At 49.5% G+C, this 20609-nt stretch overlaps 1 protein-coding gene across 5 annotated transcripts in view; it reads right to left on the bottom strand.

Annotated features, from left to right (window-relative positions):
• Nucleotides 1–10403: 10403 nt before the first annotated feature.
• Ablim3 (actin binding LIM protein family member 3) overlaps nucleotides 10404–20609 on the bottom strand; it is a 113330-nt gene continuing 103124 nt past the window's right edge. For all 5 annotated transcript variants that reach the window (XM_004631279.2, XM_023715275.1, XM_023715274.1 and 2 more), the window contains 6 exons: nucleotides 18888–18917; nucleotides 18276–18334; nucleotides 16506–16566; nucleotides 15714–15721; nucleotides 15105–15185; nucleotides 10404–12476 (listed from right to left, as the gene is read on the bottom strand). In XM_004631279.2, coding sequence (XP_004631336.1) covers nucleotides 12363–12476; nucleotides 15105–15185; nucleotides 15714–15721; nucleotides 16506–16566; nucleotides 18276–18334; nucleotides 18888–18917 — 353 coding nt within the window. In that variant the 3' untranslated portion in view covers nucleotides 10404–12362. The remainder of the gene's footprint in view (nucleotides 12477–15104; nucleotides 15186–15713; nucleotides 15722–16505; nucleotides 16567–18275; nucleotides 18335–18887; nucleotides 18918–20609) is intronic.

Genomic DNA, 20609 nt, shown 5'->3' with positions numbered 1-20609 from the left:
CCTCCCCCAGACAGGATGCTCCCGGCGCCCCCGCCCCGCCTGCTTGCCGGCGCCCGCCCGCTCCCGCCCCTCTGCGCCGCGCCCGGAATAGACCCGGGCTCGCCTCGCCCCCTGGGCCGCCGGCCGGTGTCCAGTGTCCTGCACACGCCCGCGCCACGCCCCGGCTCCACACACCCTCCACGACCCCGCGCTGGGCTTTAATGGGCTCGCTGGCTCCCTGTACAGAGGCGGTGTTCAGGTCTGCGCGCCCTTTGGCAGGGACCCGGGCGTGTGAGTGTGTGTGTGTGTGTGTGTGTGCGCGCGCGCGCGTGCGCGCTGGCTTTTTGACCTCTCAGCCCACGCTAGTGTGGATTTCAGAAACTAGTACAAAGTGTTTTTCTGCAGTGGACAGCCCCTTTGCCTGAAGCTGTCATGCATTTCCTGGGTTTGGGTTGGTCTTCTCCATTTGACACCTTTTAGTGTCCTGTGGTAGATCGGGGCCAAGGCTGGTTCAGTGTCAATGTTGGTGCAAGAGAGGAAGATAATAAATAACAAAAAGAAAACCACAGAGAAACTGGGTTGCCAGAACACAGGCAACGGCTTGGGAACACTGCCAAAACAGTGAAAGGAAATGCCAAAACAGTGATAAATATGGGTGAACCGGACAGGTTAAGCATGCGAAGTACTGTATCGTATCTGTGCACATCTCTCAGAAGAGTTGTATAGGACATGTCCAGAAAGGGAGTTTAAAAGTCATGTGAAAAATGTCAACTCCTTTGTCTTAATAGTGTGCCACTGTGAAAAGCGGTCAACTCCTTTATAGGCATCATCTATGAATGCCTGAATTGAAGACGTAACTGAAACTCAGCCCCAGCTTTCTTCGGAGTTACCCCTCCTTATAGAACGGGCCAGGCCAGCGCTTCTACTTTACTTAAAACGTTTTGCCCTCTAGAGCTCTGCAAAGACAGAGGCAAGCAGGGGCTCCAGCATGGAGCATTGGTGCTTCTGGTACTGGAAATAAGTTCTCCATTGTTTTTATGGGCAAATTAAAATTAGCACTGTCTTTGGCAAGTGGCACCACAGTTTAGTATTTGTGTGTAAGCAGTCAGAGGAAAACATGGTACAGTGAAAAAAACCGGTGGGGTTAAGAGTCTGAAGATGTGTGTGTGTTTGAGAGCTCTAGCTCTCCTGCGGGGTAAGCCCTGAGTATAGCTTCCTGTCTACGGGTCGGCCTGGTGATTGGTGCTACGGGGAACCTCACGCTGACCTCAGGGGGCTGTTGACAGGGCAAATGAAATGATGGGAAAACCCACTTTATAAGCCATAAATAGACATACAAATGTGAGCCACTATTATTTCGTGAGTTCCTCTTTGTTCCTTCCCACTTTTCCAATTTGAAAAGGTCATTGAAAATTCTAAAACAGCTAACCAGCAATTTAAAAGTGGAGAAAGTTCTAAGAGTTCACGTTTGAGCTCTGAAACACTTGGAAATTAGACTACACATTGCAGTCAAGTTCTCAGGCTGGCCCACAGCTCCTAAAATGCATTTCATCTGAAATAATTTTTAAACAGTATGAAACATTTCTATGGCAATAACAGATGGAAGCCCCAGGTGTGGTGGTGTACTCCTGTAATCCCAGCCCGGGGAGGTTGAGACAGAAGAATCCCCCATAAATTTAAGGCCAACCTGGGCTACATAGTGAGTTCAAGGTCAGCCTGAACTACATAGTGAGACCCCGGCTCCAAAACAAAAACAAAACAGATGGAAGCGCTTGTAGTTTGTAGAGACTTTCTTTCTTTCTTTAAAAAATTTATTTATATGTGTGGCCAGCTCAGCCCACCAGGGGGGCGGGGCTGGCTGGCATGTGGTGCTGGGGGATTGAACCGTGGTCCCTGTGCTTTGCTAAGCTTGTTCTAAGTAGGTGCTTTAGACCACTGAGCCATCTCACCAGCCCTGTAGAGACTTTCAAGGGCTTTGGAAATGCATCCAGAGCATTGGACCAGAAAAGAAAAAACAAACAAAAACCCAAAACAAAAAACCCAAAACAGCAACAAATAGAAAACAAAACTAAGGAGAATTTACATGTCCGTGGAGTTATTTATAGTGTGAAACTGAATTGTAATCTGAAAGAGATATAAAAGCGGGAGAACACAGGTGAAAGATGGGTCCCCAAGAATTTATTGCGAAGAACTTGGATTTGGTTTAGATAATTAACCATGATGCCCAGTAGGTGGCAATGCTGACTAATTTGACTACAGCTTGGTTGCTGTCAAGGTAACTGAGTGGGATAGAAGGAAGGGCTATTTGTGGCTTGAAATATGGAAGTAGCTATGTATTTTTCTATACTTTTCCTTTAATAAGGCCTATATTCACCACAAAAGCCAGCTGTCCTCACCATCCATGAACTCATTTAGGCAAAAATAATTGTGCTGTGTGCAAAGGCCTATCAAGAGAATGAATGCCGAGTAGAAATGATCCTCCTCAATGAGGCATCTATAATCTAGTAAAAGAGAATGTATATAGAGTAATTTTCACACAGATCGTTGTGTGTAGAGTACTAAAGGAGAGACCAAATGCTCCTGGAGTCCAGCAAAACACAGCAAGTATATCTGACCAAACATGGAGCTAGTGATGGATGGCAGTAGCTGGGTGCAGTGTCGACTGAGCTGTAGAGGATTTGAACATGCTGTGCTGAGATAACGTTACAGGTAAAGCAAACACTGAGAGCAAGATGTGGAGATAGAAAACGGCAGGATGTGTCTGCCAAGCAGTTTGGGTTGGCCGGATTGTGGGCTATCAGGTGCTAAGTATTAAGACGGAGTAGGGAGTTGCCGTCTAATTTTTTTCTTCCTTTCTGTTTCTTTCAGTGCAGCACTAGCAAGGAGTTGTAGGATCTGCTTGCCATCTTCCTTTTCTTTCTTGCTCACTGCACAGTTTTCCAGATTTGCCTGGTGCTTGTCTAAAGAATCGTGGAGAGGTCCAGCTCTGTAAAAAGATAGCAAATTTGGCTTCCATGAACAATGCCAGGAAGAAAGCCTTGACTTCCTCCTGCTCCTAGTCTTGTGAAAACAAATGTTACCCCCAGGCTCATTCTTAGCTTATCAGGTGGACCTGGAAACTCTGGGAAAGAAACCTTTGGAGGCTAAGAGCCCTTTGTCCCTGGAAATCGTATTCCCACCCTCTAGCCTGTCACTTTGTATCCAGGGTCTGCAACCACCCTGGCCACCAGATGACCATTCCACGATCCCAAACAGATGAGGCCCCTTCCCCCTTAGAAACACCACCTGGCTCCTTTTGGCCTCCACAGAGTCCAAACTCTTTATTATGGTTTTCCAGATGCCACTTTTACTGAGCCTGCATGCAGCCATCTCAGGAGACTTTGGGGAGAATAAGAAAAGTGGGGTATAATATTGGGCTCAGCTTTGAGTCTTGAGTTACCTGCCTGTTATGCTAATCTCAGCTCTCCTGTTGAGCCATCCACATATGCTTTCCTATATATGTACTCATTTCTGGCCCCCAACACAGCGAGGGTGGGTCTGTGTCTTACTAAGTGCCCAGCACCCGGCATCTAGGAAGAGGTAATCCAAGTAAGTTAGTAAGTGTTGGAATATTTGTGAGGTCGGTGATGGGGTCCCTTGTATTTCCTGGGATTGTTTTATTGGCTTATTTCTTTGCAGAGGGAAATGAGATTGACCTGCGGTGTTCTTCGAGAAAGGTCCCTGTGTCTGGGAGGCCCCACGGGAGCTGCTGTGATCATGCTGCTCCTTCGTGGCTCAGGCTGCCTCTCCCATGCTTCTCTGCGCAGGCTGAGCCCCAGAGCCCCTTGCTCGGGTGTCTGCCCAGTGCTGGCCGCAAGATGAAAACCTCGCTTGTTTCAGGCAGCACAATGTTGCCATTATAGCCCCAGCTCAGAGCAGTGACACATGCTGCTGGTCCATCCTGGGACCCGGAGAGCAGACAGAGATCTGAGGGGCTGGTGCTGGGGAATGAGAGGGTCTCATGGGTGGATGGGGTTGCTCCTGCCTCCACACCTTTCAGTTGCCTCTCCAGGGCTCTGCTTCCACAGCCAGCAGACGCAAGCTGTCCGGCAGGTGTGTCTGAAGGAATGGATCCTTTTTCTTTGTGGTTAGGTGCCTCTGCAGAAAAGGATCTTTTTTGTTTGTGGTCAGGTGCCACACACAGCCTGTCCCTCCCTTTGGTCATGCCCCAAGGAAGAGGCTCAGAGGTGCCAGGCCCTGGGCATGTGCACCAAGGGCCTCCAGAGCAGGCAGGGTGTGGATGTAGGCTGGACATGCAGGGCTGAGGCTGAGCAGAGCCCTTGCTCTCCCTGAAGGTCCAGGAGTCAGTTAGCTCAGGCTTAGAGTGCCAGAACTCAGAGTTTTCAGGAGGAAGAGCTCAGAAAACCAGATTTTACTATAAAATCTCTGGAATTAAAAATGTTACCAACTAATTCCCATTGTTTTAGAGCATTGTGAGAAACAACTTTGTCAGGCCTACAGGCCCCTGCAGTGCAAATGTGAGGGAAACTTGGACGTCTGAGGGCCTGTCCAGCTGGGCCCTCTGCCGTGAGGGCCTGAGGTAGCTGCCCCACCTGACACCGCGGGGGACTCACTCTTCGGAACAGCTGAGGCTTCACTCTGAGGCTGTGGGGGATGTTGGGTTGCCAGGTACAAAGCAAACTGCACAACCCAGAGTTAAAACTCCTGAGACCCAGCCAGTGTGCCCCTTTCAATTTGCCAGAGAGGGAAACTGAGGCCAAGCTAGGGGGAGAGATCTTGCCTGAAATCACACAAGGCCTTAGGGGATAGATCCAGGAGTGTGATATCCAGGACTCAAGGTCATTTGAATTGCACCACCCACGCCCTCCATAACCATCATTCTGTTCAGTTTGTGGAATGCACTGCTGATGAGCAAGACTTTGGGGCGAGGTAGCCCTGAGTCTGTACAACCTTCATTCCAACCTCCCTGAACTTCAGATCCCGCATCTAAAACTTGGGGCTATGAGCACCTTCCTGGTGATGGTGTGGCCTACGTGGAGAGTGCTTGGTGCCATGCCCAGAGCATAATAAGCCCTCTCCAAATGCCAGTTGGCACTCTATCTAGGGAGGTAACTATGCAGGGGCCAAGTGTATGGGTACTGAGTGAGACAGCCCTGAGTTCAAGTTCAGGATCTGCCAAATGCAGCTTTCAAATAATGGATGAATTTCTTATTTATTTATTTGGTACAGGGTCTTCTTAGCAGCTTGGACTCACAGTAATCCTCCTGTCTCAGCCTCTCCAGTGCTGGGATTTCAGGTGTGCTCCACCATGCTCAGTTTTGGTGGCCTGCATGGTGCGCCCAGGGTTCTGGGGCCAGCATGGTGTGTGGTACTGGGGATCGAACCTAGGTTCTTGGACTTGCCAGGCAGGAGCTTAGAACACTGAGCTATCTCCCAAGTCCTGTGGCTGAATTTCTTGTCAGAGGTCAATTTTCTCACCTGGAGAAATAGAAATGAAGGCAAAAAGCAAGGCCCAGGGGATTACAGAGATGTGTAGAGTATTCAGTGCTATTCTTGACCCGCCCTCTAAAGCGCTCCTTCTTATGTCATCATTGTAGGCTTCCTCTGAAGAAGTTGTTAGGTGCTTATGGAAATATCAAGGAATCCTGAAATCCTGGCCACATACCCAGGCTGCCCCCTGCAGGGAGGTTTGTGACCAATTCTACTACAGTCATTCTTTTCTGTGGAACCTTGGGGTGCTCCTGGGTAGAAGGGCTACCAGACTTCTGTGGCTGCTGCCTGCAATTGGGAGGAATGTTTTGCACAGACTTAAAAAAAAAAATGAAATATTGCCATTGTTTCTTCAGGACCTATTGCTTGGGCTGCACAGAGGATTCATCCTGGCCCAGGTGAGGAAGACTCAGGATTTGATAGAGGCAGATATCCTGCTTTTGCCTGACAATGTTTTTTCCCCCTTATCTGAAAGGAGGCTTAGGAAATCCAGAGGCAGTTGGTCCGGGCCCAGCAACACTTTTGAAGGGCCAACTGAAGCCAGCTGTTAGCCCTCCACATGTGTGGGTTGGCTTCCCTAGTGAGCCCCATGTTCCTGCACAAGCTCCCCTGGGGGATGTCTGCACTACTAGACTGTAGTCACTCTCCCTTTCAGACAGCAAAGGTGTGCATACAAGACTGTCCATACAAGAATCAAAAGTAATTCGCTCTGACAGCCAGTGTATCTATCATGATTCCTCTGGTGGCAAGTACAAAATTAACTCAAACCAGCCTCAATAATAGAGGAATTTATCTCCTGAGAGGATAATGGGGGATGATGCTGGCTTTGAGGCAAGCTCAGACCCAGGAATGCAAGAAGAGCAGTGCCTGCTTCCTGTCCAACTCTCTGATCTTCCTTCTTCTGTTTATCCTATAACTTCAGGTGGACTCTCCCAGTCAACAGCTAAGAAGCCCAGGAAGCTCCAGACCCCAACTGCCCTGGTAGCGGGAGATTCCAGTTGAGAAAAGCCTGTTTCTCCTGCAGTTCCTCAAGAAGCCTAAAGGGGGCGCCTATAGTCTGGGCAAACAGCCTGCTCTGAGCAAGAAGGGAGGTGCGCAGCCCGCAGATGAGAGCCTCCCTTTTAGCCGGGAACGCATCACCAGTCCTTGCTACTTCTCTTTCACAAGTCTTATTCCATTTTGTATGTTAGTTCGTTAGGATGATAGGATGAACGAACTAAAGGTAGGAAGAGAGGAGACAAGGAAAATTGGAATTTTAAAGCTGTACTTTTAAGAAAACTGGCTTCAGGGCACCATCAAAGTCACCCAAGGTTTCAGTGTCTTTTTTCTCCTTTCCATGTAACTCATCCTAAAATCCCTGCCTCTCAAAAAGAAACGGGGCTGGTGACAGCTCAGTGGACTAAGCGTCTGCTTAGGCAAGTGCAGGGACCAGGGTTCGATCGCTGATACAGCATACCATCCTGGCCCCCACCCCAGGCTTGCTGAACTGGTGACCAAATGGGGTATGGTGGTGCATGCCTGTAACCCCAGCACTGGGAGGCTGGAAGAAGGAGGATCACTATGAGTTGGAGCTGTGAAGTGAGACCCTCTACCAAATACATAAATTTTAAAAAAAGATACAATAAGCCTGTGACATAATTGCTGTTCTTTTATAAAATGGGTCCATGCTTTCCCCCTAATACCATAAACAGACAAATTCCAGATTTCTACTTCCAAAGGCACTGAAGTACCCCCAGTCTAAGTTGCCCCATCTTGGCAGCACCCTTGTGCCTTTCTGAGTGTGTACTTCTTCGATTCTGCTTTTCAAATATCTGCCCACATCTCATGCTGATGTATTCTGAAATACTGTCATGTGACAAAACTCAGCAAGTATATACCATGTGTGTGTGTGTGTGTGTGTGTGTGTGTGTGTGTGTGTGTGTTGAGGCCTCCATCTCCTCTTAGAGAGAGCCTCCTCAGACTCCAGCCAATGACAGTAGGACTGCCATCATAGGATGTCACAGACCACTTAAAACAACAGAAGTTAATTTTGTTAAGTTCTGGGCACTGGGAGTCCAAGACCAAAGCGTCAGCAGAGTTGGCTTCCTTGGACATCATCTTTGGCTCGTGGACGGTCATTTCTGTGCAGGTGTTCCTAGTCTCTGTATGTCCTAATCTCTTATGAAGATATCAGTCAGCTTGGACAAAATCCTCTCTAATGGCCTCAAATCAATCACCTCTTTAAAAGTCCTGTCTCCAAACACAGTCACATTCTAAGGCACTGGGGGCTAGGGCTTCAACATGTGAAGTTGGGGACGGAGTGACAGGGCAGCTTGTGAATGGTGAAGCTCAAGCTGGCAGTGTGTTCTTATCTGTGGCACTGCAATGTTCTTCCCACAGCCTATGGCACTGTCCATGGGGGCAAAGCCTGTGTGCTCAGAGCGGTGAGTGAGCTAAGGGACTGTAGCAGACTAAAACCTCAGGGTGGAAGTCAGGACACCCTGTGAAAGCAGCTAGTGGCAGGTGAGTCTGGGCCCTGCATCAGAGCTTGTGGTTAATTGGGCCTGACTATTAAAGAATCTTGCACTTCTTGTCTCTGCAGTACCTTCAGCTTATTTCTGTTTGGGTCCCCACATCCAGTCGTGATGTGGATGCCAAGGAACTCTAGGTTGCCTTCTCCCTATGCTCACTCAACCAGAACAATGACTTCCGCAGTGTGGTATTCAGACTGCCAGTGACCAGCTAAGGTGGTGCAAATGTCACACAGGCCAGCATCTTTGGAGAGTTAAGACATTTATTTAAATTTGTATGAAAGACATAGGACCAATCTGATGAACTGTTAATTGCACTGATATTAAAATGGAAACATCTCATATGAGTTGATTGAAAGAACAGTGTTCCATAAATAACATTAAGTAAATAAATAATTTGGTGACCAAGGGCGAAGGTTGGGTGGGAGAGTTCCCCTGTGAAGGAAACGCTTTGGCTCATGGGTGTAGATGTCACACTGTCTTTTAACCTGCTTTATCTGCACACATGGCCATGATTGGACCTGGGCACTATGCCTGGCCATGGCTGTTGTTCTCTGGGGTCTCCTGCACTGTGTCCCTGTGCCAATCACACTGGACTAGGGCGAGTAAGGGGGCAGGAGAGCTCTTGTTTATTTAGAGTCCCATCTGGGGCTTCCAGTTGGATGAACAAGCATTCCAAGATTTTCACCAAGATTTTGGGTATTAATGGAGTTGGCACAGTTCTGTTAACTGTCATTAATTTTACATTTATTAATTTTCGGTTTTTTTTTTTTTGAGACAGGTCTTGGTAGGGAGTTCAGGCTGTCTTTGAACTAGCTATGTAGTGCAGGGTGGCCTTGAACTCATGATACTTCTCCTGCCTCAGCTTCCCATGTGCTGGGATTACAGGAATGAGACACCATGTGCAACTGCCGTTAACATTAGTGCTTTTTTCTTTTGATTTTTGCTAGCTGTAGGGAAGAGCTGCCCTTGCACTCCATGTGTGGCCCTGCTCAGCAGCTGGCTGCAACCACTGACTCCGTGCCCAGCACTGTCCAGGGCGCTGCTTCTGGTGCCGGCTGGAAGGGTGGGTTCCTAGTGCAGCAGAGCTGGCTTCTTCACTGATCTGCTCAGGTGCCCACCTGGCTTGGCAACCTGCAGAGACTTAAGCGCTCACCTTCTGCGGCCTTACAGCCCCCTCCAAGCCTCTGTGTTCTGCCTTATGAATGTAAAGTTGCCCTTTACAAGGGGTTGTGTGAACAAAGCAGGGCGAAGTGTGCACCTGAGGCCCTTCTGAGAGCAGATAGACTATGCTGTTGAACACTTCTTCCACAAAGTTTACATCGATTTAGTTTATGAGAGACTGAGTTAAACAGGCAAAGAAGGACTTTAAGTTCTTTTGGCAATGCATGCTGTAAATCTACAAGGCAAGCTGCATGATGTGTTCTTTAATGGCAGAGTGGCTGTGCAGAGACTCTGAGATTCATAGACTCAGAGATCCTTCCCTTTTGTGCCCTTCTTTTCTCACCTTGTGGCAAAGGGTTGCCTTACACAATGGAGACTGAAAAGGCTAAGCACCCAGTTTCCCAGCCTTCACTGCAGTAAGGGCACAGGCATACACTTGAGTTCTGGCCAGAGGGATCTGAGCAGAATGTACCAGGAGCTTCCTGATTAAAATAGACATGGAAAAGAAAGTTCTTTCCCATTCTTGATGTGGATGTGATGCCTGGAGCCACGGCAGCCACTGGCACACACAGGAATATGGGAAACTGTTCTTGGCGGGAAGCAATCTGGGTACACATGCAACATCAGGCAGAGAGCAGAAGCCAAAACACCAGTGATGTCGGAATGAAGAGGAGCAAGGCCTGAGCTCAGCTGCTGGATACCCGAGCCTTGCACCCTGGCCTCTGCTGTGCAGGACAGCATGTGCTCTCACCCGGCAAGCCATATTTAATAAGGTGCTTCCTACTCCTGGCGGAAAGGGGCTTGCCTGAGAAGAGTGATAAGCTGGTCCTTCCCCTCAGGCTGAGGCTGGCTGGTGGCTGTCCCGGGGCTGACTACGTCATGAGGCCTCTGTCTGAAGCTGTTTCCTGTCTGTGACATGGAGGGGTCAGGCATGGCCACCTCTTAGGTTGCGCAAGAAGCTTAAATAAGATGATGCATGCAAAATTCTCCCACAGACCCTGGAGCACTGTTGGTGCTTGTTATTAGTTTTGATTGTAGAACCTTATTTGTCACTGGGACATCCTCTGCTGTCTCGAGGAAACTATTTTGTGGGAAAGCATGTGGGTCCTCTTGGCCTCCTCAGATGTTTCTATTTTACAGGAGAGAGACCAAAGCCAAAGCAGTGGCTGCTCTTTAGCTTCTATTTTGAAAAATGTGCATAGCTTGCCCTCGTCCCGTCAGTCATTGCTACTCACACTAGAAACAACAGAAGGACACAGGTTTGGGTTGAAATGATGTGCTTTATGGGAAACAAAAAATATTCAACAACAATAACAAAAGCCCTTCGATCTCGCAAGTTGTTAACCAGTTATCATGAGGCAGTTTCAACAATAGCATCTGGCTGGGGACATTTCTAAAGGGTCAGGAAAGTTGAAAGACATTGGCCATGAGTGAGGATTTGCAGGGAGGCTTGATGTTCTAAATGAGAGCACATCAGGCTTCTAGTTCCTCCACTTTATCATTCTTTCAGCTTTCAGTTTCCTCCCAGTTTACACAGATCTTCCTGATTTCATTCCAGTGCAATCTCTTCCAGAGAGCTTTCCTTGGTCTGCACCAACAACACACAACTTTTTGGTCATGTCACAGAACTCCCTCACACCTTCCCCTGTCACTTTCTGCCTTCCATCGATCATGTTTGGGTACATGCCTTATGATGCCCCCGAGACCCGGGCTCTTGTGGATTTACCCCAGTGTCCCCTCCCCCGTCGGTGCTCAGTATTCAGCAGGTGCTCAGCATCAGCAGGTGCTCAGTGAGGGTTTGCAGAAGTCACTTCTACATCTGCCTGGTCCCATCTCCAGCCCTAGAGAATCACAGTTGTTACTTCTACTCGTTTACCCTCTTCTGTGATCTCAGAATGGTCTAATTTGAGAGTCTGTCAAGAAGGAACAGCTTCCACCAAACATTGCTATCTCAGAGGTGACAGTGTAGGGAGAGGACAGGAAGGTTGTAAGCTTTCATGCCAGTTCTGAAAGGCAAGAACAGCAGCCACTGGCACAGGTCAGGATGACCCTGAGCAATGCTGGCCAGTGACTCCTTTTGGAATCTCGTAAGCAGCCACTCTCTGAAAGCTTCCCCCATGAGACCTAGCCAGCTTCACGTTGGGGATTGGAGGGGGCTCATGGAATATGGTTGTCCTGCCAGCCCAGAAACCATGGTATAGGCCAAGAATTTTCTTTGGGGTGTGGCCTAACCTGAAGCAGAGGTGAGAGTTGTCTATCTGGTTGTTTCGTTGGAGCTGTTGTGGGAACATTAGCCCTGTGGTGTGTAGATCATCAGGCACATAGACTGTAATAAGGCTGAAGCTTACAGGCTGCAGTCATGGGCCTCTCCAAGAGAGGGGGCAGGCCAGAAGGGGGGAAGCAGTGAGGGCAAGGGGAGGTCCTGTAGGTCCTGCAGATCCACCTCTACCAGGTGCTTGGTGTCCCCTCATTCCCAGCTCCTCTCTTCTCTGCTTCTCCAAGTCCAAGCCTGGCAAAGGGGCCAGCTAGAGGTGGTGGAGGGGAGGGAAGTGTCTTTTTTCTTTTTCCTACCACGAATTCTAGATCTGGATATGGGAAAGGTCAGGATCAAGGGTGGAAGGGGGAGAGCTGATGAGCTAAGGAGAGGCCACGGCCCTATCCACTTCCATCTACTGGGTGATGAATGGATTTGAGGCTTATACTTCTAACTGCATCACCCCTTGGGAGCCCTGAGCTCCTGATTGGGGCTGTAGAGAAAATTATTCATGAACCCTCAAAGGTGCTCAGTGACTTGGGCAGAGCGCCGTGCATCTGCCCGTGGAGGCCCCTCTGGGGCCAATAGTGTACAGAAACTGTGTGGTCAGCATCAGGCCTGGAGACCTGGACAAGGGCCAAGAAGCAGAGAGTAGAGACCTCTCCAGGCACCTTTTGAGGGAAAGAGTTGGACCTCGGGGGACTCAAGTCAGGACAGATGTTTCAGTATAAAAAGGACCCCCAGGAAAAGCAGAGTCCCCTCAAATCCCTTCCCAGATCCCACAGCACTTAGAAAAGAGAAGGAGCATAAAAAATACTTTGATGACGTAGGCTTGCCTGACAGTACAGAAAAGCAAGTCTCATGGCAGGCAGTGTATCCTGTTACACAAGAGGATTATACCGCGCTTCAGGATAGAGATTTTACATACATCTTTATATAAATGCATCTATATGTATAGCCTCTGCCTAGAACAGCCGCGCTTGCTTCTTCAGTTCATTCCTTTTCCACAGGGCTAGCCGCTCAAACTCCGAGATGGTCATGCCAAAGACCTGGTAGAATTCTTCCTGGGACAGGTGGCGCTGCAGGAGTTGAGAGAGAGCAGTGTGAGGACAGGGGGCATGGGAGGGGGGCGGGCACAGCAGCAGCCACTGCATATTCCCCAGGAGGTGTGTGATAAATACACACTGAGTGGGTGAATGTGGAAATGAGTTTCCCCAGGGGGACCCTTTGACCCGCTCTGGGTGGGCAGCCCATGGCTTGGGTGGAGCTCTGGCTTTGGCCAAGCACCCATCATACAACTTGGTTGACCTCATCTTTCTGTGTCCCTGTTCCGCGCATTTATGCCCAGCAGTGTATATGGACTATTGCCATTCTGCTCCCTTCTTGGAGAAAAAGGAAGAATATTCAAGACTTGAACGTGTATTTCTTATTAATACTTTAACAAATGATCTAGAATGCTGTTCAGGCCAATGTATTAAATTGGCCTCACACTTCCCAGATCACTGATAAGTCCTTTGAAAACCTTTCTTCCATGATAACAAGCACGCCATATAACCAGACACTGTTCTGCATCCCATGGCAGTCTCTCCCTGCTTTCTGTTTTTTCTCCCTCCTTCGGTCCCTTCTAAGCAGCCTTGAAAATATGTTATACTGTTAAAAGCTTTTCTATTTAGAAATATATGACATCTAAAATGGGGCAAAATATTAACAGTTGGAGCATTTAGGCAGAGGGTAGACAGATGCTCATTTTAATATTCCTGCAACTTTTCTAGAGGCCTGAAATTTTTCAAAATGAAATTTAAAATCAAGCTTGCTTTTTTTTTCTTTTTTGGTGGAACCAGGGATTGAACTCAGGCCCTTGCGCTTGCCAGGGAAGTGCTTATTCCACTGAGCCATCTCCCTGGCCCTAAAATCAAGCCTGTGAAGAGAGGTCCATACATGCTTGAAGGGCAAGGTCTATTTTGTTTACCGAGACCCTGCAGACACCCAGATGAACACATGGCCTGTATAAAATAATGGACTTTTCATGAATATTTTTGGAAGAAAGAACATTTTATTTGAGCTCCTGGAAGTTAGGTTCAGTGTTTTCCTTCTACAGACCACTCCTTGAGCTGGTGCAGGGGCTAGAGCAGTAGCTTAGTGGTCTTAGCTCTACACTTTAGACATTCCTCAGAGCTTTTAAAACATATGAACACAGGTGCTACTCTCCAGATTGTGACTTAGTCTGGGGTTGGGGACCCTGTGCAGAGGAAGCTCTTTGGTTGACTCTGATGCTCGGGAAGGCTGAGCTCCCCTGCCTGGTGCTGCTAGGAGCCTGAGGACTCTGTGCACCCATGACTGGCTCCCAGATGCTGCCCGAGGAGCTGTCCCCTTCAGCACCGGCAGCCCCTCAGTTCCAGACAATGAAAGGAGGCCCTGGTTCATGTGGGAAGGCTCATCCAGGTTCTCAGGCTGCTCACCCAGTGTGCTATGACTGGAAGGATACACAGAGATTCCTGGCCTCTTGCACTCCCCTCTTCATGCCTTTACCTGATTATTTGGCAGAAGGTCTAGGGAGCTCAAAGTCTGTCCAAGGATTACCATGCCTTCTCTTGGAGAAGTCTGTACTCAATTTCACAAACATGAAATCGGTTGGCCCTTCTCCCAGCCAGGACCCTGTGGTAGAGGACAGCCCTGTCCTTAGGGATATCAGGGTCAGGCTGAGAAAATGAAACTGTCAGTGATCTGATACAAAGGAGACCCGTAACCTGGGCACAGGCTCGGGGAAGCTGAAGGGACAGGAACAGGATCCTGCCTAAGGAGCTGGCTGAGGGCACTGGGATCACTAATGTGGGTCCTGGGGCATGAGAAGGCTCACAGGAAGGGGATGGGAAGATGATGAGGGGCAGGGAGAGGGCATATCAGGGAAAGCGATGACATGAGCCAGGGCAGAGGAGGCCAGGGGCTGGTACTTCTATGCCCTAACTGCAGGGCTTGAATGCCTGGCCCACACCCAGCCACTCTTCACATTTACCTATACAGTTTCCACCACTCACGCCTCTCCCCTCCTTCTCTCTATCTGGGTCCATCCAGATCTTTCCTCTTCCTGTAGTCTTGTGTCAGGCATCCCAAGCCTTAGGGTTCTTTTCAGAATGGAACCATTTAACATCTATTAAGTACTTACTACTCAATCCATTGCCAGCCTCTGTGCTGAAGCCTTGATGTACAACATTCATTCATATTTTTGGGCAACTTTGGGGGAGCACAATACCCTCACTGAATGAGGAGAAAAAAAGGCATGGAGAGACCATCACTGGGCCAACTAAAGCTGCCCACCTTGCGATGGCAGAGGACAGTGTGAATCTCAGGAATGTGGTTTGGGACTTCTTTATGCTTTTACCTTCTAGGAAGTGCTACCTCTTCTGTCTCCCTCACCACAGGCACCAGCTTTATGCACAACCTGGAGACTGCAGGCTCTGTGAGGGCAGGAACCAAATCTAGCACTCTCCTATATCTGCAGAACATCACCCCACTGGGGACATGTTGTGGTTGCACACCCCAGGTGCTGACAGGGTGACAAAGAGGCCCCATAAAGCAGTGGGAACCTGTCTTGGGCAGTGAAAACTGGTTCAAGGCTCAACAAGCTGTGGAAAGTCAGTGTCTGATGGATTAGGGAACATTGGGATCCTTGCCAACGCAAAGGCTCCTGCTCAGCTTTCTAGACTTACTTCTAAGCGGGTCCGGTCTACATCCTTGGGCAGTTGGTTTCTTCCTCTTGTGGTCACCAGCAGCAGTTCATAAGGGTAGATCTAGGAAAAAAGGGGATGTGGGAGGCATGTTTCCAGCTTGGGTGAGAAAGATGGACTTGTCTCTTTCAGCTGTAGTTTGTATTTGGGTTCCTTCCTCTATGCAGAAAGGGACAGAAGTTAGGTTTAGAGGAAGGCTGGATCTGCCTATTTGGGTTACCCAGAAGCCTTAAGGCACCTTCTCCCCAAAGGCAAGTCCCCACAAAGTCCCCTTATACTCCCAAAGTGAGGCTTGATGGCATTTAGCATGAATCTGGACCCAAGGCCTCCTGCATGTGCATGTCTCCTAATTGGTGATAGCAAGCCACCAGAGTCCTCAAGAAACTTGGCCTGATCTCTTAGGCAGGAGACCTTGGCAGGATTCAGGGAAAGTGGCCCAAGGAGGGCCAGGAAATGACAGTGGTGAAAGAACTTGCAGGTTATTCCTCTCTATTCCCTTTCCTGCATAGATGGTGGTGTCATCCTCTTGCTGGTCCCCAGTGTAGTGGCTCCCAGCATCCGGGTTGCCCCCAGGGTCTATGTGTCCTTTACCTTGTACTCTGTAGAAAGAAAAGAGACATGAGAAGAGTAGAGCCCATCAGTTCCGACTTCTCATCACCACCCTGGCTGCTGCCTTAGCCTCCCCAGAACTCTGGCTTCCATGTGTCTCCTGGCCATGATCATGCAGGGACCCTGTCCTGGCTGAATTCACTGCAGAGAACAGTCACAGCTCTGTGAGAATGCTGAATGGCTGGGGGTAGGGTTTAATCTTGAGCTGGTTTTAAAGGAGAAATAAGTTTTGAGATATTCAGAATCAAAATAAAAGGATCTGAGCTCATGAAGTACATGGACATGAACTTCCATCTTCCAGAGGGAAACCACCACAGCTTTGACGTGGGCTCCCTCCTCCCTGTGCCTACCCAGAGGAGCAGTGGGGGCTAGCGTGAGAACATTCCTGGCAGAGAGCACGCAGGTCATGGAATTTTTTTTTTTCTGGGAACAATGTCCACTTGGCTCTGAATGCTTCCCTTCACCGGGGCTGGCAGGCAGTTCCAGCTTAGCAGTTCAGGGACCTCGGCCTCTGCAATGGCTCTGGGAGCCCAGATGGGACAGATGGCCTGGAGATCACCCAAGGCCGGGGACTTGGGAGGAAGAGCAGGGGGAAAAGAGGGAATGGAAGTAGAAGGGAGTGAGACTTGGGGGTTGGACAGAGCCCAGCATGGAGATGGACTCTAGAGCAGTTATTTGCCAGAGGTCAAGCAACAGTTATGAACAGAACATCCGGAGTCCCTGGGAAGTCCCGAAGGAGGCACCCCCTGAGACCCCAGCCAGGCTCTCGCTCACCTCGCATGCCCCAGTTGACTGCGTTCATGCTGTCATAGTGGAAGAGGTCTGCGCTGGGGGTCTGCAGAGAAGACAGAGCCGGGGTGGTCTGAGACAAGCTCGCCTCTGCTTCTCTAAAGCATTCACTCATCTCCAGACAGAATGTGGACCAGGGCTGCTGGGGTCAGGGCCCTCTGAGCAGCCTCAGTCTCAGCTTAGGGAAATCTAGCTCATTGCTGCATTCCTGTGCCTGGGCCTAGCGCATAGCAGGCACTTAATCCTTACCCATTTATTCTGTGAGTTTACTCTCCTGCTGGAGTCTACTGCCAGCGCCTTGTTTTATGGGCTCTCTGGGGACAGCACATTGCCTTCTCCACAAACTCAGTCCTCCTTTACCTGCAAGTCTTGTTTTATTTTTTCCGCACAGCACTACCTTCTAGCATTGGATGTTCCCCTTATTTATTACATACTGTTTCCTCCTACAAAAAGGTGAGCTCAGCGGGGCAATGAACTTCGCTGATTTCGGTCACTGATGTACTTTAAGTCCCCACAGTAGTACCTGACATACAGAAGAAGCTCTCAATAAACACCTGTCTAGTGAAGGAATGCTGGCTTCTGAGTGCAGCGACAGCACCCTCAGCATGCAGGGGTCGCTAACACCAGCCACTGTTCCACAGCAGGGGACCTCACGGTTCGCCCTAAGATAGTCTCCTAGTGAATCTATAGCTTCCATTTCTTCCTGGCTGCAGTATCTATTCCACACACCTGCTGGAGGGAGTCCATTAAAACTGGATCACACAGCTCATTTACCGAAAACTCTCTGAAGTCCTCAAACACAGTGCAAGGCCCTAAGGACTTTCCCGCTGGCTTCAATCTCTTCCTCTTGCCTCTGGTATGTGCCTCAGGCTTGTTGCACCCTCTCTGCCTGGGGACATAAATGTTTCCATTCCCTGCATCCAGATGGCTCTTGCTGTTCTTCAAGTGGTAAGGGTCTCTTTTCATTTTTAGAACTTTTAAAAAATCCACCCCTCTCTGGCCACCTTTTTCTGGCCCTTGCTTTGTTTTCCATCCTAGTGCTTCTGATGACCTGACTTTATATCACACATTTCCTTGCTTCCTGTCCATCTCCCACTAGCACCAACTTCGTTCACAGCAGGCTTCCAGCACCTGCAGCCATGCCCGGCACTTAGTAGGTGGCCAATCAGTTAACACCTACTTCAATGTTTCTGGCCTATGCCCTCTCACTGTCCACTCCTATGGCCTCTCTCCTACTGCTAGCAAGACATGTTTTCATTCCTTTTCAGCCTGTAAGCCAGCTCACTGCTTCCACAAAGGCTTTATGTCATAGGCTACCCAAGGGCGCAGCAGGCTATATGCCATGCTAGAGGCCATTGGTGCTTGGCTGCCAGGGATGGCCGTAAGGTCAGTTGGCCTTGGTGTGAATCCTGGCCCCACTGTGTACTGGGTGTGGCAGCATGAACATGCTCTCTCGTCTCTCCATGCCCCATTCTCCTGTCTACACAGTAGGGTTGCTAATGCCAACCACCTCCTCTGGGTTGTGAGGGGCACACAAGTCAATGCTTGTAAAGCTCAGTATCTGACACAGAGCTCTTTCCCAGTAAGTACTAGTTTTCCCTAGCCCAGCCCTTGGCCCTCTTCATGTTGGTCACATAAGGGAGGGAAACAAGTCCTTGCCACCCTGGGGACTTTCCTTCATTTTCATCAGAGCAGTGAGCTGATGCTGGACCCACTAGCCCTTTGGGGCAGTGTCCCCCCCATGGCTTCTCTTACCCTGTGCAGCCCATTTCTTCTGTAGGCAGGCAGGGAGGCAGATTTGGAGATGAGGGGATCTGAAAAGCAGAAGTCAGACTGTTAGTAGGAGCCCCAAGCTAGGGGGTGCTGTCCTTGGGGTCACCTGTCTACAAATGGCTGATGTAACTCCCAACCCAGTAAGAAGGGGCCGGAGCCAGAGGCCACCAGTTCTTCCTGATGCCCCTGCACCTGCCGCTTGACCATCTGGGCATAACTGGCAGGATTCAGGGCCCTCAGAGGTGCACACACTCTTCTGCCCTTCACCGACACACATCTTTCCTATGCGGGTCACGGCATGGCTCTCGATAAAGGCTCTGGGATTGGAGTCAAGCTCAGAACCAGACTCGGGGCTCCCAGGTGGGTGGAAGAGGCACGTGCTTGTTCCTTCTCTTCAGCGGCTATTGGACATGGCCTCCCTGGCTCTAGGAGGGGAGGCCACAATCTGACAACTCCAGCGGGGTGGACTATCTGAGGGCAGGACTGTGCTGAGACAGCTACATGCACAGCCATCAGAGATTCAGGGAGCTGGGGCTGACTCGACTCCGCCCTCCCAGGGTGAGACAGGTGGAAGGCGGGGCAGGCAGGACGTACCGCTGTCAGCCAGGTAGTGCGAACGAGGGGCTGCAAGAGAGCAGAGCCAAACATCAGTGGTCACGGGACAGAAAGATATAGGGAAAGACCTGGCCTGCCTGGCTGAGGGGCAGAGTGGCCCGTTTCAGTGCCAGGCAGTTTCCAGTTGTCACAGCTGCATTTCATCCTCCCTCTTGCACCCCATTTCCATCCAAGCACCTGGCGCAGAGCAGGTCTCTGGGATATTTGTTGGGCAAGTGCAGCTGAGCAGAAGTGACTTTTGAGCAGTCTTGGTGCACTGCACCCGTGCAACCAGGGGCTGGAGAAACTGTCCCCAGGGTCAGACAGGGAAACAGGCCATCAGTCACCCCACCTTCGTCATTAGTAGAGGCCTAACTGCAGACAAGTTACTTAATTGGGCTTCTGCTTTCTCATCTGTAAAATGGGGTTGGTAGTGTTTCCTTTAGAGGTCTTTTGTGAAGAACATATGACAAAGTACAAGATGGTAGCACACTGCGTGACATATAACGCTCATCATACTATGTCCATGTCTTCAGTCTCATCGGGATCAAGGGTGAGACTAAGTGAGGAGGGAAAAGCTCACAGTCTTAGGTCACTGTAACTTGGGTCTGATCCTGGCTCAGTCACTTAGTAGCTTCCCCAACTCCGGAAGTGATTAATTTCAGTTCTCTTGTCTGTAAAGTGTGTGATAATAATCTCCCTACATAGTCAGGATCCGTGAGGATCAGGCATGATAATTACTGGCACCAAAGAATGCAATAAATGACAGCTTTACCATCCATCAAACATGTATGTAGGATGGGCATGGTGGCACACACCGGTAATCCCAGCACTTGGGAGGCTGCGGCAAGAGGATCTCTGTGAGCTTGAGGTGAGTCTGGGCTACAAAATGAGTTCAAGGCCAGCCTGAACTGCACAGCAAAACTTGGTCTCAAAAAGAAAAATAAAAGGGCCAGCCAAATAGCTCAGTGGATTAAAGCACCTGCAAGCAGGCACAGGGTCCGGGGGTTTGATCTCCAGGCCTTCTGTGCTGGCCCTGCCCCTGGGGCACGTTGAGATGGCAATTGAGACTGGGAGTGGTGGCGCGCAACTGTAATCCCAGCTCTTGGGAGGCTGTAAACAGATGGATCACTATGAGTCTGATCTAGTAGTGAGACCCTGGATACCCTGTAGACCCTTCTATAAGTTACCAAAAAAAAAAAGAAAGAAAGAAAAGAAAAGAAAAGAAAAGAAAAGAAAAGAAAAGAAAAGAAAAGAAAAGAAAAGAAAGCACTGATGTGAGATGAGATTTCCTGGCAGAACTGAGCCCCACAGAAATTTTAAAAAATGGAGGAGGCAGAAAAGTATGCAGTATAAGATTTGCTTTTGTTTTACACCGAGCCTGACTGGAAGGCACAGTTTAGGGAGGCCCAGAGAAGAGTTCAGGGTGGAGTATGGTCTCACTTGTCTCATCCAGCCCCTTACCAAGCTCGTATTCCAGACCCAAGAGAGGCTCCCAAAGAGTGCCAGTGGCGGAGGGTGGTGTGTGGGCCTCGGTTAGCCTCTGTGGCATGCCTCTCCTGGTCCCTTTTTTACACTATGGGATTGCATTTCTGGGGCGTTCTGTGCTCTAACAAGACTTTTGGGAAGGAGGAAGGCCACCATTTATAGGCCCAGTGATGCCGGGCAAGTTCCCAGAGGCTTCTGATCTTAGTTTGTTCCCCATCTGTAGTAAGTGAGGGA

Source organism: Octodon degus, unplaced genomic scaffold (assembly GCF_000260255.1).
Source record: "Octodon degus isolate 3935 unplaced genomic scaffold, OctDeg1.0 scaffold00040, whole genome shotgun sequence".
NCBI classification, from domain to species: Eukaryota; Metazoa; Chordata; class Mammalia; order Rodentia; family Octodontidae; genus Octodon; species Octodon degus.
This window is presented reverse-complemented; position numbering and strand designations above follow the sequence as displayed.